This window comes from Eurosta solidaginis, chromosome 1, assembly GCF_040869045.1.
Source record: "Eurosta solidaginis isolate ZX-2024a chromosome 1, ASM4086904v1, whole genome shotgun sequence".
Classification (NCBI taxonomy): Eukaryota; Metazoa; Arthropoda; class Insecta; order Diptera; family Tephritidae; genus Eurosta; species Eurosta solidaginis.
This window is the reverse complement of record NC_090319.1, coordinates 201,350,345-201,368,572: the sequence shown is the minus strand read 5'-3', so window position 1 is coordinate 201,368,572 and position 18,228 is coordinate 201,350,345. Positions and strand designations below refer to the sequence as shown.

The window sequence follows — 18,228 nt, the reverse complement described above, 5'->3', positions numbered from 1 at the left end:
CGATATTAATAAGGCTGATTCCGCTATAGTTGGCGCAGTTTGCAGTATCCCTTTCTTGTGGACTGGGCAAAGAACACTTAGATTCCAATCGTCGGGCATGCACTCGTCCGACCATATCTTGCGAAGCAACAAATGCATGCGCTTTACCAAATTCTCGCCGCCGTGTTTGAATAGCTTCGCAGGCAATCCATCAGCGCCCGGGGCCTTGTTGTTTTTCAATCTGGTTATTGCTATTCTGACTGCTTCATAATCGGGTGGGGGACATTTATTCCATCATCATCGATTGCGGGATTCCGTCTGTCGCCGAATTTTTTGGTAAAATTTTCGAGCGTTATTTCTTGTAGCTAGTAGCTCAAGATCCTCACACTCACGCCTTTCTGCCTCTGCTTTTTTCTTCCTAAAAAGGCGCATCGCTCCCTTTTCAACTCGCTATAGCATTCACATACTCCTCCTGTTGCGTTCGCTTTTACCGTAGCCTTGTAGGCAGCGTTGTTTCTTTCGGTTGCAACGCGGCATTCTTCATCGTACCACTTGTTTTTCCGCAGTCGCCGGTAACACATTTTTTCTTCGGCGGCAGTACGAAGTGCTTTGGAGATATGCTCCCACTGCTCCTGCATGCCGTCGGGTTGAGTTGTGCTCTCAGAGAACAGGTGTGGGGGTCGTGTTGCTAAATCATTGGAATTCGGTAGCAATTGCAGCCTTTCGACGTCTAGCTTTCCTTGTGTTTTTTGTTCCTTGGTTTTAGCGAAGAAATAATGGTCCGAGTCGATGTTAGGTCCTCGGATCGTGCGCACTTCTAAAACACTGCAGGTATGCCGTCCGTCTATCGCAACGTGGTCGATCTGATTGCAAGTATTTCGATCGAGGGACAGCCATGTAACATAAGGTATATTTTTATGCATGGACATCGTTCTGGATTTTTTTTTTTAGCATGCAATATATTTTTCCAACTGTATACATAGAATACATTTAACAGTTTTGTGGTTTTTTAAAAGTAATTCATAATTAATAAAACTTAATAAACTTGGTGGGCATGGATGAATTGCACTCAGTAGTGCATCCATTTTTTTGTTTAAGGATTCATTAATACAACTTAATAAACTTGGGTGGACATGGATGGATTGCACTCAGTAGTGCATCTATTTATTTTTTTTTTTTTAAGAATTCATTAATACAACTTAATAAACTTGGTGGGCATGAATTCGTCAGTGTTGAAGATCCGCGATTGACTTTCTTTTGAAGCGCGTGAAACTAGGTGCTCTTGCTGACAGGGCTAGAATGAATGGGTTGGGGTGAGTTAGAAGCCTCGTGTTGTTTGAAATAGCATACCTTTTGATTTCTTCAGCTATAGTTGGAACCTTTAGATACCTGTGTAGCTGGTTGTTAGTCACATAATGGCAATTCATTCTAAGGGTTTTCGATTGGAATCTTTGAGAATTTCTATGTTTGAGTTTGCTGCATTTCCCCATAGTCGTATTCCATATGTCCAAATGGGTTTTATGATGGCTGAGTAAAGCAGGACTTTGTTATTTTTATTTTTTTATTTAATAGTCTACAAATTGAGCAATTTAAACAGACTAAATAGCAAATAGCAGTATATTTACAAATAGTATGTCTTATACAAAACGAATGTACAGTGTAAAACATTAAGTAAACGATCTTAAGAGTTATAGTTACATATTTGATATTAAGAGGTGATATGTATAATTATATGCGCGATAATTTACGAAAGGTGCTCAGAAGGGAGCTGACGCGAACCGCTCAGAAAGAGCTGCTATATTATATTAAATAAAATGGAGGAACAGTAAGTTATAGTTAGTTATTTGAAATATGTATACATATAAACTAATTTAACTCACTACTTCAAGTAAATGCTTGGAAAGGCCATTGGTAGTGATCTTTAAGGGGTCGCGTATAGTGATCTTTAAGGTGTCGTGGGTGAACAGTTATTAGTAGTTAGGGTGACAAGAAGTATAATCATTGTTGTGATTTTCTGCATAACTTGTTTCAATAGAGCGATCATTTCCCGCATTTCATTACCCTTTTGGGTTGGGGTAGATACGTCTACGTTATTGGAGTTAGCAGTGCTAGAGTTTGAGCGGGGTTGGGGCCCTTCTAAGGCTTGAGCATACGATAGAGTGTTGCTGGTTGGGTTGAGTTAACTTAAAAATGCACCTTATTGCTTGGATTTCTCTTTTCCATGTGAGCTAACAGTACTTGTGTGAGTTTTTTCCTCCATGATGGGTATTTTATGTTTTGTAAGTTTGATCTGGGTTGGGGCCCTTCTAAGGCTTGAGCATACGATATGGTGTTGCTGGTTGGGATGGCTTGGCCCGAGAATGCAACTTTTTGATTGGATTTCTCTTTTCCATGTAAGTCAACAGTATTTGGGTGAGTTTTTTTTTCTCAGTGATGGGTATTTTATGTCTTGTAAGTTTTTATAGGCCGCGCATCCTTTGTAATTGGCTGGGTGATTACTTTCGCATAAAGCGCATTTGACATCATCAGACTTGGATTTGCGACTACATTCTGCAGACATGTGGCTACCAGCACATTTTATACATATCGGTTTTCGACGGCAGTACGATTTCGTATGCCTATTTTGCTGGCAGTTAGTACTTTGGGGTATTTCACACTTTGGGTGTGGGGGCTCGAATACAATTTTTTTATGTAAGAGACTTTTAATTTCGTAAATTTCTTTATTGTTGGTGTCAGGTTTGAGCTCCATTATGAACATAGGTAGCGGCTTTTTGGTGATTCTGTGCTTCATGTTCCATATGTTAGTAACGGAGTGGCAACAATTTTTGAGTGCGTCTACGATTTCTTTGTTATCTATCGAGAAGTGCATATTTTTAAGAACTGCTTTAAATGAACGTTCTTGTTTTGATTTATATCTAAAGAACTATGTGTCCTTTAGTTCTAATTGGGTCACGATAGTTTTGTAGACATCGGGAGATGATGCCTGGACTTGGACTTGTTCGTTACCTATTAGCTTTAGGTGAAACGAGTTTGGGGCAATTTCTTGTAATAAACTCATCATTGGAGATATATTACTGACTTTGTCGACGAAAATTGTGGGAGGTTTCAGTTCTTTCTCTTTGGGTTGGCTTGCTCTCCGTCTTCAAGAACGGCAAAGCTATTTTCCGTATCTGGGGCATCTACTTGGCGCTTACCAAGCCAATATTGTTCGAACTTGGCCTGTTTTTTTTTTACTCTGTACTCTCACGTTGGCGTTTAGAGAGTAGTACGTTCTTCCATTCGTTGGCTGCTGGAGTCGGGCTAGTGACTTTTTGGGTGGGTTGTGGACTTTTTGTTGTTGTTGACTATAGAGTAGTTACAATTGTTGCTGGAGAAACTCTATCTGCTGCTCAACACTTCCAGCGCTCCCAGCAGAGATTGGGAATTTCGAGTTTGAGGGAGTTTTTAGTAGCGAGTTTTGTTCATGTTGTGTTCGTGAAGTTGGGATTGGGCAGCTTGGGTCTGCGATAGCTTTTGCTGCCGTTGGCTGATTTGATGGGTTGGGGTTTGCTGAGTTTGCAGGGATCCTCCTCCCTTAGGATGGTGCGGTTATGTGGCATTTTACTCGCTGTTCACTTACTTTATTTTGTTTTCCCCTGGATTATAATTTTTTTGTTATTTTTTTTTTTTTTTTTTTTTTGTATTGGCTGGATATGACCATGTTTCGAGCACAGGCAAAGTCAATCAGCCTCATATCATTAGGAGAAGTTTAATTGTGTAGGCTGAACTTCCCGTCTGTGGGGCCAAATACATACCCTGAATATAAATGCGGGGAGGGCATGCGCCCATAATACAAAACGAATAAGAGGTAATCTTTAATTTAGTTTTCAATCCAGTCAACTCGTCGCCCTTCGTATTGGCCGCATCAGAAGGTGGAAGAAAAAAACTACAAGGCACCACATACCTTCGAGGGGTTTGGGCCGAGCCTTTCTTTCCTGATAATTCCGTTGTTTCATCATGAATCAACGAACAGTTTTCGCCCTAAAATCCGAAACTTTCCTTGTTTCTAAGCAAATTTTTGCCATGCGACACTTCTCGCAAATGTGGTAAGAATTGCACTAAAGTCAATTATTTTTGGATGTGGGTTAGTGAAAATCGATTTCAGATATATCGACACTCAATGGACCAAATTATTGGGCAGTGCTGAGCATTTTTACCACAGTAAGAATTAGAATCTTTTTGGTAAAGGGACCAACGGACTAAGCGGGATTGGAACCATTCCAATCCAATCCAAAGCCGTTTTTGGTCCAAATCGATCACAGTGGCAACCGTGACGTTTAAATTACTGATCGTGTGAGAGACAATATTGTTTTGACGAGTTACGTTCTGTATCGTATCACAATTTTAACAGAGTGTAGAGGAACTGCCGCGATTGCGGTAAATCGTTTGGTTTTGGGGAGGGTGGAGTGGTGTGTAAGAGTCCGCGAAAGTGGGGAAAGCTTCTGACCGCCATTCACCTGGGAATGGCTAGAGCTATTCTTTTGTATGCGGTTCAAGCAGCTCACTACTTCCGGTGTCTCACTACATCTGTTTAGTGGTGAGCTAATATGAGAAGGTGACAACCTGGCTAGGCGACTCTGATATACTCGTTTAGGGGCTCGTTGGGGGTTCTTTCATTGGCAGCGTCTGTCCACCATTAGATCAAGCGGCTCGCTATATAAACGTACAAATAATACTTTCATCCCCGCTGAGCGGGTTGTGCGCTGGGCTTGGAACCCGCCACGTCAAACCACACTCCACTAAAAGGAAAAAACAACCCTCGGATGAAAAGACAACATTTTACTGATGACGACCAATGCAAACGTTTGAAGGATAATGATTTGAGGGCATGCAGCTGGAACGCCCGCTTCATGAATAGGATTGGTGCAGATGTCGGGCTGGTTGATGTCCCCATCAAAGCAAAATCTGACATCACCGCCATCCAAGAAATGCGTTGGACGAAGCAAGGAAGGAAGAAGATTAAAAATTGTAACATCTATTGGAATGGCCTTACAAATAAGCGCAGTTACGGCGTTGGATTCATGGTGGGAGAAAGACTTTGTCGCCAAGTATTGGCGTTCAAGCCTGTGGACGAACGTTTTGCCGCTATCCGAATAAAAGCAAAATTTTTTAATATATCATTCATCTGCACCTATGCATCGACAGAGGATAAAGACGATGGGGTGAAAGACGCTTTTTATGAACGATTAAAACGCACATACAAGCACTGCCCCGCCATGATACAAAAGTCGTGCTAGGCGACTTTAACGCCAAGGCGGGCAAAGAAGGTGTTTTTGACAAATAAAAATTTCATCACATACTTATGTGGATGGCTTGTCGCCTCACCTTATATATAGTTTCTAAATTTAATTTAACTGTAAAAGCGATTGAAATTTCAGAAGGTGATAACCAAATGTTGAAGGCTTGGTTTTCTACAAAAGCGGTACCGGTCTATATATAACGACCACGAAAGAGCCGCTGGTCATTTTCAGTGACACCGCTTTATTGGAAACTACAAACAATTACGGCAGATGATTCGCAAAATTTAAGTTTGCATTTTTGCAGGGTTTTCTTTATTATTTTTTTTTTTAATGCATGTACAAGAAAAAAACATTTTCAAAGATTTAAAATTCAAAATTGTTGTGTATTTTATAAATAATTTCAAATATTTGTGTTATGTTAAGAGTTTGTGTATTGGAGTGACATACAAAAAGTAAGAGGATTTTTTGGAAATAGTTTTGAAAGTGGTCATTTTCGTATATATAATTTTTTCACACACAACACAAAGAGGTATTAAGCCATGTAAGGTACGTAGCTTTGAAAATTTAAAAAACTTGTATAAAAACTAAGAACTTTGAAACAAGAAATATTTGTATTGGTAACAACGATTAACGGATAAAGAACTACAATTTCCGTATTGGGAAAAAGTTAGCATCTATAAATATGGCAATACCGGAAAATGTACCGAAGACTTGCAAAATTGCATTCTTAATTTACTGAGTCTTCACACATGTACTTCAGCGGCAGCATATGTAATTTTTTTTAAATCTGCTTATTAAAACCAAACAGCATCAAGAATTGGAGTTTGTGCGCAAAATAAGGTCCTCGAAGTTTTCTTTTTGTTATCAGTCGGTGCTAGAAATGTAAAAATACAATACGTTGAGCAATATAAATTTGTAATACTTATTGTTTTCGATGAAGCCATTTTTGTGTTATACGTAAACAAAAAAAAAACATTTTTTGACAGAAGAGACACGCATTTAATTTAATATATTTCCTTTTCAAAGTTCGCAAAGAACTTTAATCGGTACACTATTTTATAAAATAAAAATAAAATGGAAATAAATTTAATAAATAATAACAACTAGAAATTTTCCCAACTGGAAATTTTCAAAATGGGACCGCAGGGGCCGAATCGTAACTTACGATCCGTGATCGAATGCCGTTTTTTAAATCACAATAGCTCCGAAACGGTGTGTGGGATTAATGAACTATGTGAACTAGGGTCACCGCGTACTCTCTGGATCTATAATATATTATTATTATTTTTAAATAGTTGGATAGCCTAATATTTATCGCTTGAGTGAAATAAGTTTTCGATCCCTTATCGTATGTTACGATTCCATAGCTGTTTAGCAGGCTTTCCGAGATACGACTTTATTAATGATATCGCTGAGGGTCGTACACCTTTTCAACAGAATGTCTGAGACATGTCATTGTTAACAAAACTTTAGTTTACGACTTTGCTGTTGGGATAGGTCGATCGCACACATTTTGAATGACTGCGTTTTTTTTTTTTAAATACGAAAGCATATATCAGGTTGTTGATTACATTGCTTGTGTACCAATAAAGGAGAACAAATGCTGGTCCCTTTTTCGATGAAATTTATGGTAACCGGAGGAAACGTATAGAAAAAACTGAGTCAACCCGCATTAATAATTAGAGGCACTTTAAAAAGTGATCAGCGACTTACCGCATTCACATGTTTTGATATTAATATCGTCATTGTAATCAGAATATTCCTCTCCGTCGTAGCCAAATGCTTGTGAAAGTCCTACGCTAACTCGGAATATTGCATCGAAGAGGAATTTACCCCTTCTATTTGTCTTTAAAATTATTGAGGAATTTACCCCCTTTTCTTTTGAATGGTAAGATTCTCCACTTGTTGGAGAATGATATGCAAATATCACTAAACCCAAAAATAAAATGACCAATATTTTCATATTATGCATTTTTTGGCGTGTCATTCATTTTACATGTCCGATTTAATGTACTAATTAAGTTAATCATTTACTTTCATAAAAGCATTTAACGAGTAGTATTCCAATTTTTACGCATTAATTTACAGTGAATTATATAACGTCCAATATAAAATCTGCATTGGAGTTATAATAAGCATGGCGACACTGGCCCTTTAAAATAATCTGTTGAGTTGGCAAATCTAGTTTTGATATAAGGCTATGATGGCTACAAAAATTTATTGAAATTTATTCGAAAATATACATATGTATATAAATATAAAAAAATGTTGTCGAATTTATCCGACCCATTTGTATATCTTGTATATCCGATTATCCGACCGGCTCATTGCTAATATCTAGAAGGATTGCGGATTTTGGCTGTAAAAGATTACAAATAACGAACATTTTAATTAATTGTGTAAAAAATTGTTATGAAAACTGAACTATTCACAGCACAAAACATGTTGAACTTTGTATTAAACAAAGGAACTAAAATTCATTTACTCTTAATAAGGCAATCTCAACTTGATAGGTTTTAGATTGGAATGATAATACTAATATACTGAAGAAATATGAAAAAACGGCGAATATATGTTGTCTATATACTGCAATAACTAAGTTAACAGTCCTGAGGATGACTTCAGACTGAAGTCGAAACATTGACAAATAAAACCCAAATCAAATACACATTTAACTGTAAAAATCCAACCTTGAGCTCAATTTTTTCTAGATACTAACTTCCAAAAACGGGACAAATAATATGTACTGCAATAAAATTTTTAACTAAACACCCATCCCAAAATTCCTTATCAACAAGTAAGGAAGTCTATGTTTGGGTGAGACCCAGCGTGTGTGCCGATCAGTGAGCTGCAATTATTCATGTTTTAAGGTTAATAGTGGACTAACCACAAAATTTGTATTAGTGAGTACACAAACAAAGAATATCAAGCACTTATATCCACTAAAACACATTAACATAGTCATGCTTAGTAAAATGAATAACCGCTCATAAGCCACGAAGCAGTTCAGTACTCAATTGTCTTATTGAGCAAGAAAGTCAACTGTGTTATACGAAAACACTAATTTGAATCAGTATGACTATTAGTACAATAAAATGAACATAGTCATACAAGTCTTCTGACGCTAGCAACGCAACGATGTACACCATTCTAAATTTTACCAAGTAGCGCAACTAACAGCTGATCGGTGAAAATTCGCACATTCACACGCACAGGTCTCGACTCAGTTTCAAAACAAAACTTTAGATTATTTAATTCAAATTTTCAAGTGAGATAATACTTACAAATTTATGTATACAGAATATATATGGCATTTTTGTTGTTATTAAAACAATATTTTTATTTATATTAAAGCTTTTATCATTTTTTTTTTAACTTTGAAAAATCTCCGAACACCATTCCTTCATTATATGACATTCGACTGCCTAGTCCACTGCCTTCCACTCTATTCGCAACATAACCTCTACTTAAGCTGCCAAACTATATAGTAAACAATGATGTACACGAAACTAAACTGAATACAGCGCTAAAGAAAAACCGATATTAAACGGAGTATACAGTGTATTACACACGAAACCAACATGATACTGAGTTAAAGCGACTATGATTTCAGTTTATACTCAACAATGTCATATATGTATGTGACATACGTGTTGCTGGGCACTCGTATGTGTTTTCTATTTTATGTGCTAGTCACTCATAGTATTTGTCTGTACTTGACTAAATACACATTTAGACACAATTTTTTGGCTCATTACTAAGTGTACTAATTTTAATAGTACTCAAAGCAGACCTCTGGTGCCCATATATATCAGAGATACATTTAAAGCAGAGCCGGCCACACAAATACTAAAACAATTGCATAAGTGTGTGTAAAAATTGAGTGACAACTCCACACAGTGTGCTAAAAGAAAATGTGGACTGTGAAGTTCGAAATTAAAAAGGACTCTGGTTATTTGATTTCAAGCTAATCCTAACAATATTTACTTATACTCATATAACTAAGAACGCGGAGGTCGGGCTAGCCAGATAAAACTTTTTTATAAAAGAAGGTATGGTGTTTCTTCAATGCAAAGTTTACTTAAAAAAATCACTTTTTCATTAAGAATGAACTATAAAACAAAGTAAATGTAAAGATAGAAATATATATTTTCAAAACATAAAGTTATTCAATAAAAAAAAATGTATAAAAATTAATAAAACTAAGTAAGTAGAACGTACAAAAAGGTACTTATATTGAATTGTCAATATTTATTAATAACTAATTAATTGTTATTAATTATTAATGTTTAAATTGTCAATATTAATATGTATGTTCAAAGAAACTTAATAATACTAACTAAAACGTATTAAAAGTCACTTTAACCTTGCAGTATATTGTTTTTATTATGTGCCCAAAAAAGAGCATGGACTTTTCCTTTTGCATTCACTGTTGATTTTAATTAGTGACAAGCGAAAACAAACGATCGTGATCGCACATCGTTAGTGTCTGTGTGAAAATACGAACTGAAATTGCACAATGTGCAACTTTTGGCCGGCTCTGATTTAAAGAGTAATGTCACGAACATTAAATATTATGTAAGCTGGAACACACTACTCATGACGTAATAAAACCGCACAGGTTAAGTCAGTAGTACAAGAAAAAAAAATTAAGTCCTTCATAATCCAGTGTTGAATTTTAAAGTACTACTGAGACAAAATTTTTGCTTCTGTACTACCTTAGTAATGATATATGCGGAACAAACTAAACTCTACATGTATCCACATTGGAAACAGAGAAATTATAGAAAAGAGAAGAGAAAACAAAGGAAATGGGAACAGAAAGTAGAGGAAGTTGGAGTGAAATCGGAAAAGTAAAGAGAACAAGAGGTAGAATGAGAGTAAAAGTAAAAAAAAGGTGATGATTTAAGGCAAAGTAGTAAAACGAGGTAAACAGGAAGATGAAGAATAAGATAAAATATATAACTGAGAGTTAAACTTGGATAAGAGCAAGAGCGGGAAGAGGAAAGATTTTTTCCCATTAGGTAAATCTAATAGCTCTGATTTGTTGAAGCATTGTTGCTGTAAAACCTCTGCAGCTATTTTTACACCAGCCAATTCTTTCTGTTCAATGAGCCTACCTCACCGCTTAGTTAACATAGATATATAATGGGTTTTTGGACCGTATAATACGTCAATCCCGAGTTATCGTATTACAAGCCTCCTGTGACGCATTCTCATTTTCATGTTGTTAATGCAGATTGAAAATCACCTCACTGACGTCAGCAGTATGTTTTCATATTCCTTAGTTGTGGACAATGTGATATTCTGAAGATCTAGCTTTTCAGTTCCATCAACTAACACTTTTCCATTTCTTCGCAGGAAAACCCTCCCACAAAAGGAAATACACCGCAGGCGTTATTTTCCTGCACATGACTTCATATTACAGAAAGGCCGCGGTGGTGTGATGTTAGCATACTCCGCTTACCACACCGAAGGTCCTAGGCTCACGCCCCGGGCAAAGCAACCTCAAAATTTTAGGAACAAGTTTTGTTATTTAAAAGAGAATGTTTCTAATTGGGGTTTCCCCTATGCAGTGTTTGGCAAGCACTCCGATCGTATATCTGCCATAAAAAACTCTCACTGAAAACTCATCTGCTTTGCAGATACCGTTCGAATTCGGCGTGAAACAAGTAGGTCTCGTCCCACCAATTTGTAGAAAAAATTAAAAGGAGCACGATGCTGTTTGGAAGAGAAGCTTGGCCTTAAATTTCTTCGGAGGTTATAATATATTTATTTATTTATTAATACAGTATTTTTTTATGATATTGAAAAAATCAGTGCTGCAAAAACGTCAATAAGCTACACTTTAATATAGGAGGGCGACCACTGTCAAATGCAACTCCATTTTGTAATATTGACGTCACCTGTCCGGTATATTGCATCATTACACTACCTTTACATATGCAAATATCGTCTGCCGTAAGCAACTGTAAAAGAGTTAGTGTCATATAAACAATGTTTTGCCAAATTTTCGTTAAACTCGGAGGCTGTTTTTGTTTGCTTTGATATTAAAAGTTTTGTGAAGAGTTTAATAAAAAAGTACGGCCCATTTAGAGTTTTTGTAAATTTTTCGTACATTGCACTTATATATCTATAATGATAATGTTGTGACGTGTTATAAATATATTGCCAAATTTGTGTTAATAAGGCTGTAAGCAACATTTTAAAAGAAAAGTGTTCGGTAATGAATTTTCCTCAGATCTAAAATAATATTAAGAACTATAATTCTGCGAAAATGCAAAATGATACTAACAGCATTTTACGGCTAGTAAAACTTTTAAATTTTTTTTTCCTAAGTTTGGGCATTAAGGCCGAATGTCAACATCACTAGGCTGTTATTAAATAATCACGCAACAACAAAAACATGAAGCAGCCACTCTTATGTACATGTACACAAGAAAACTAGCTAAATTTGTGTACATGAACACATCAATCATCATTTATACACATACGTGGAAGGCGACGAGAACTACATGCACACACATAACCAGTAGCTCGAAGTGAAGAGATATCTCACACACACACCTGTAATCATCAGCCGAAGTTCTTACTCACACATACACACACATATAACTGAATTACCAAGCAGGTGATACAAGTGTTCTATAAGGTGAAACGTCTAGACCTTTGGAGAAATATGCGGACGAGGCAACAGAGGGTATAAAAGCAGCGCAAGCTGAGTAATAACGAATCAGTTTTGATTTAAACACGCTATTGGTTGTGTAGTATAATTGTAAAGTAGTACTCCAAAAGTAATCTAAATGAATACCAGTTTACAATACTGAATATTGCAGTGATTTATTCAACAGTTTAGCGTTTCGAACGTTAGCAGAAAGTTTCAAATAAGCAAAATTTCCCAAAATTAGTTACAGTGCTGTTTTCAAGTAAACATAATCATTGGCTTTAATATTTGCTTTATTTACTTTTTTTTGTCCTTCTTAAGCCCTTAATTTTCTTTCTTGCAAGTTTTTGGCAGCATTGTCATGTGCATATCTAAGCTTTAGTTTTAACTCATTGAAATAACTGTCTATATTGTACACTTCTTCTTTAGTGTTTACTATTTCATTCGGTATTGCACATGGTTTGCCAAATACAAGCTCAAAAGGGGAATAATTCATTGACATGTGTAGTGTCGAATTGTAAGAGTACATATTGTGCGGGATAAGCTCGTCCCAATTATATGTGTTTTAAGTGTCATTACTGACATTGGTAGGGAGGAGGATCTCCTAGCCTATGAGAGCGAATCCGCCTAGGATGGGGGCAGAAGAAGAGTGGTGTTGATGGAAATCCGTCAAACAAATCTTCAGCACTCTATTTATTTATTTTTTATTTAAAATGGACACAAAACGAAAATGGTCGACTGGTAAAGTATAACATTTGTACAAAAAGTATTATCTATATATATAAAAATCAGAATCTGTGTGTGTGTGTATATATGTTCGTTATGGAAACGTAGTTCCCACACTTCAATCATCACCAAATTTTGGGAAGGTTTTAGGCTAAAAAGAATTGCGATATATAAAAGGGGAATGGCACTTCGCAAACAAATGGAATCTTTGATACTGCATAACTTTGAAGGTATACATGCCAGCACATTGAAATTCAGTAAGGAGTTTATGAGGTCAATCCTTAACATCCCCAAGAAAATGTGGAATTGGGAAAAAGGGGGCGTGGCACCTCAAATACAAATGGAATATATCATACTGCATATCTCTGGGTGTAGTAAGTAAGTCGGTAGGATAATGAAAATCGGTAAGGAGCTATATGACGCTAAGTCCGAACGCCTCCAGTAAATTGTGGAATTGGGAAAAAAGGGGCGTGGCACCTTCCCTACAAATGGGATTTTTCAGAGCTGTGGCTGCCGTACAAACTTAAGTTATTTTAACACCTAAAGTTTGACTGCATTGTTAAGTTTGGCTGTTCTGCCGTTTGGACGTTTAGTAATCTGCCGCCGTTAAAAAATTTTTTTAGCTTCAGTCTACATCTATTTGTATAAAAATCAAATTCTGTGTGTGTTTGTGTGTGTGTGTATGTTCGCTATGGAAACGTATTTTCGACACTTCAATCATCACCAAATTTTTGTTATAGGTTCCTATCGCAGCAGTGTAGAGCCACAGGGTAATATCCGGCGATTACCCTATCTTCGTGAAACAGCTCCCCTACAGCTGTACAGTGCCACCGTTGCTTTCCTCACACGCCCCTGAGCGTTTTCCCTCCAGGATAGTTTCCTATCGAAAATTACTCCTAGGTATTTGGCAGAGTCCCTAAGCGTCAGGTTCGTACCCGCTAGCACCGGCAGCTGCAACACAGGAATCTTATATTTCCTTGTGAACAAAACCAGTTCAGTTTTGACTGAATTAACCGATAGACCTCTACTCCTGGTCCATGCCTCCACCAGTCTCAGCCTAATAAATAAATAAATGTAAGGCGCGATAACCTCCGAAGAAATCTAATGCCGAGCTTCTCTTCCAATTTGCGTCGTGCTCCTCTTGCTTTTCCCTACAAATTGGCCGGACGGGACCTACATGTTTTATGCCGACTCCGACCGGCATCTGCAAGGCAGATAATTTTTCACTGAGAGCTTTTCATGGCAGAAATGCACCCGAAGCGCTTGCCAAACACTGCCGAGGGGCGACCCCTTGGAAAAATGTTCTTCTAATTGAAAAACCTGATTTCTATAATTTTGATGTTGCTTTGCCCGGGTTGTGAACCCAGGGCATACGGTGTGGTAGGCGGAGCACGCTACCATCACACCACGGTGGCCGCGTCTCAGATTAGTTTGCACTATATCGCATAGTGTCTGCGGAAACTTTCCGCTAACTAACAGGGCGAGGTCATCGGCATGTGCGATTACCTTGCTGCATCCTTCCTTCTCAAGAGGAACCAAGAGCTAATTAAGTGTGGCAGCCCACACCACCGTTGAACCCGCTAGGTCGGCATGAACCTTTCTTCGCAACAGTAACTGCTGTACAAGTTTCACTAGCCCCGAATCGAGCCCAAGCCGGTTAGTTCATCAGTTATCGCAGAGGGCGTATTTGTTACAAGCTCCCTCAATGTCGAGGAAAACCATGAGTGTGAATTCCGTTAGCGCCAAGGATTTCTCGATCTGGGGGACAACTGCATGAAAGGCTGTCTCCGTGGACTTCCCTTTCATATACGCATGCTGGGATGTAGACAACTTTTCCTCCAAAGGCCTCCCTTAATGTGGCTATATTTAATGCTGTTAACTTGAAAATATTAATATAGCGTCACACAAAACTGAACAAATTTCAGAATATAGAAGATCGATCAGAAACTTTTCCTTACATGCACCAAGGTTGCCAGGCTGGCAAAAAATAAGGCGGCTTGCGCTAATTTGGTGCTCTGCCTTGAAAAAGGCGGAGTGGATATAGTCCTTGTCCAGGAGCCGTGACTGAGTAGTAACGGCGGAAAGAGATCTGGATTAGGGAGGGTAAATTCAACACCTTAGTGCATGGGGAGGTAGGTAGCCCTGGATCCTGTGTGCTTGTTAAAAAGAGATTACAACTTTTATTCTCTCCAATTTCAGCAATGCTGACGTAACCACGGTCTGCCTCGAGCGGGGCAGTAATGAAATGTGGGTGGCTCAGCGTACGTGCCCCATGGGGACGTAGCGGGACCACCACCTGCGATACTGGGTGAAATCACCGTTGGCGTGATCGTAGGTGCCGATGCTAGTGCCCACCATAACATCTGGGGAAGCGCGGATAACAACACTAGAAGTGAATCTTTATTTACTTTTATTTTAGATGAGGGATTTTGTATATGTAATAGGGGGAATGACCCGAATTTTGTAACTGCGGGAAGGGACGATGTCGTGGACCTCACCCTGGTTAGTAGAGAACTGGAAGATCGGACATAGGGTTGGAGCGTTCTCAACGAGCACTCCTTCCCTGATCACCGATACATAAGGTTCTCGTTGAACGAAGAACGTCCTGGTAAAATATCTTTTTGGAACCCTAAAAGTACTAACCAGGACTTGTATTTTAGGAAGCTGGGAGAGCTACTATAACGACATCCTGTCTCCATACTAACTTGAATGAGTGGCAGCGTGTATATGTGTCTATGTGTTTATGTGGTTTGTGTCCAAATCCGTGCCTTAGCCGCAATGTTGCCACTAATCTAATGGCATCACGTATTGATAACATTCAACATTGTACCTACAGTAGACACAATGTTGCAGCGGAAATAAGATGTTGCGCGTTGGCATCAGGTTGCTAGCAGCAGTCACTATGTTACTAACAACCTAACAACGTTGATGAATGCCATGCACCTATGTGTTTGTTTTGTTCTGTATTATGTATGTTGATGTGTATGTGTGCAAGGCTATGAGCGTGTCAAGGCACGAACCAAAAAATGTATCTGTGTAGGTGTTCGTTTTGTGGAGCGGTAAGCGTGTGAATGAATGAGTGCCTGATTGTATAGATGGAAAATACGCGAAAGCCGAAAAGAAAATTTGGCATGTGATGGTAAAAATTTTCCGTTTCTGGGTAACGTTCCCTACCACGGCGGTGGCTATAAGAAGGGGAAAATTTAGTCAACGGGCCAAAGTCTTGTTTTAACAGTGTCCAGTGCAAGTCTAGTGGTGATAGTCAAAAGTGAAGTGCGCGCTTTTAAACGAAAGTGAAAAAAAAATTTCACAGTTTGTAGTGCGCGAATTTAATCGCATTTTTGAAAAATTGGTGCGCGTCGAAAGTTTCCGCGATACATAAAATAGGATAGCATTTTCCAGCAAGCATATATTGCGAAAGAGCACACAATTTAATCTCCGTTGAAAAAGACCCCCTGGGCGCTGGTTTCGGCGACATACCGCCCACACTACACTAAAATTTTAATTTGGTAACGCACTCCACAACAAAAATCACTATAGCATTTTTATATTGGCAACCTACGGCCACAACAACCACAACTGCATCACCTTTTAAACCGACGGCACAACACGCCTACAACAACACCACCCATTTGCTCACTTAGACGGCGCGAAAAACCACACAACAACCACATATATTTTTTCATTTTTATTCAATCAACACCAACCACCACCTGTATACATTTTTATATTGGCGACATACCGCCCTCAACAACTACATCATCTTGGTAACATCCCACACAACATTTTTCCACCGGCAACGTCGGTCTACAATAACTGACGGCACAAACCACAACAAGAACAACAACTGAATCATCTACAAGAACTTGGTACAACAACAACAACAACAACCAGAGCCATCGCTTATTTTTTATTGACGATATACCGCTCAACAACAAGTACCACACACACACACAAACACTACATTATATTTAATTCGTTGCATGCGCACACCACAACTACAACTGCAAAAACACAATAAAATTGGCAACATCGATAGCACTTTTCACCGGCGGCATTGAGACGCAAACATAGCAAGAGCCACGTCAACACATACGACAAGAAAACAGGGTACTAGACCATTTTTGGCAAAACGACAATAGGGAAAAACACTGGCAACAATCACAACAAAGTTGGTAGCTCCATTTGCATATTTTTGGGACTACGTTCGCATACTCCGGTAAGACAAGTAACAACAAACACCGGCGGATGGAGGAGCTTTCCGGCATTACATCAGATAATATTATTGTTTTTATATATTTTGTTTTATGTTATTACAATTGTTATGCAAACATTGTCATAAGGGGCATAATTAGTTGGTAAGAAATGGGCAAAAAGGAGCATCCCAACAAACATTTAGGTTAGAAAACGATTAGAAGGCGAATCGAATGCTAATGTATTTCTCTAAGGTAAAGGTTAGGGGAAGATTTGCGAAACTGTCGCGAATTATAGCATTCTCTACAAAAAGGGGACTTCGTTCTCGATATCGAGAAAAGGGTTTAAATTCTTATCGAATTCTAACGTCAATTGCTAATGGGTTTCTAATGAGAATTTTGAACTGATGCGCAATTAAGTTCAGTTATTTAAAATCAGCGAAATTTTCACTGTTTCAGTACTTTTATTTGGTTATAAGCTTATAAATTATAATAAAGTAAAAATAATTCAAAATCCTATAGTCTGTTTCACAGTTTTCAGTACTAGTTTCAGTGTTAAAATTTTCGCTTCCACTTATTTCCCCAGGATTGAGCTCGCCATTGGTTTGAGGTACGGATGAGGAAGCGTTTTCTTCATGCCATTCAAATAGCACTTCAATAATCTGCTCGCTTTCCCTTTTTAACTTTTTTTGATCCATTTTCACTTACTTGTAATTATTATTATAAATAAAGAAAAACTTCTTTCGCAGCTTATAATATTTCCACGCAAATTTTCACTATTTTTATTATGTTTGTATAACACTAAGGATGACCGATCATGTCGTGGAAATAATCGATAACTGTAACAATAATCATAACATCGCATTTCTAGTGTTATTCGAATCGTTTCACGGTCGAATTCTATCCTAGTTCTCTAACCTATTTTTCGATTCGAAATGCATTAGAGAACACATTAGAATTCTAATGAAAAACTACAATATTTCTCTAACGTTAGAAACTGTGTTTGCTGGGATTATATTTCCGGAGTCAAGCAATTTTTTTCGAAAATGTGTAATTTTTGGGTTTCACGTTAACACTATATTCTATAAGTTAAAGGTGACACTTTTGCCTCCATCTTTTCTTTTTTTTCACCGTTTTTTCCTTTTTTCATTTTGTTCGTCAGTTTGACATTTAATTTTTCTTGGTATGTTTATATCTCCATCTTCTACCATATACACATTTTTCTTTTGCACATGGTTTCTGCTACCTATGGTAGCACCAAATTAGAATTTCCAAATTTTTAAATTTTTGCCATTTTTTTATATATTTTTTGTACCTACTTTTTTATGATTATTGGTATGTCAATCCCAATATAATCTTTGTTAGCTTCACAAACCCAAGATTATGA

The 18,228-nt window shown here is 37.7% G+C and overlaps 1 protein-coding gene across 4 annotated transcripts in view; it reads right to left on the bottom strand.

The window, feature by feature from the left end:
* LOC137236981 (trypsin-1) overlaps window positions 1-8,749 on the bottom strand; it is a 709,096-nt gene extending 700,347 nt beyond the window's left edge. The window contains exons 1-2 of one of the 4 annotated variants that reach the window (XM_067760092.1): window positions 8,543-8,749; window positions 6,972-7,617 (exon numbers count right to left, since the gene is read on the bottom strand). In XM_067760092.1, the coding sequence (XP_067616193.1) occupies window positions 6,972-7,245 (274 nt within the window). In that variant the 5' untranslated portion in view covers window positions 7,246-7,617; window positions 8,543-8,749. Of the gene's footprint in view, window positions 1-6,971; window positions 7,915-7,977; window positions 8,137-8,542 lie in introns of those variants that run through there. The other 3 variants (XM_067760091.1, XM_067760090.1, XM_067760089.1) reach the window with 3 other exon arrangements.
* Between the last annotated feature and the right edge of the window lie 9,479 nt (window positions 8,750-18,228).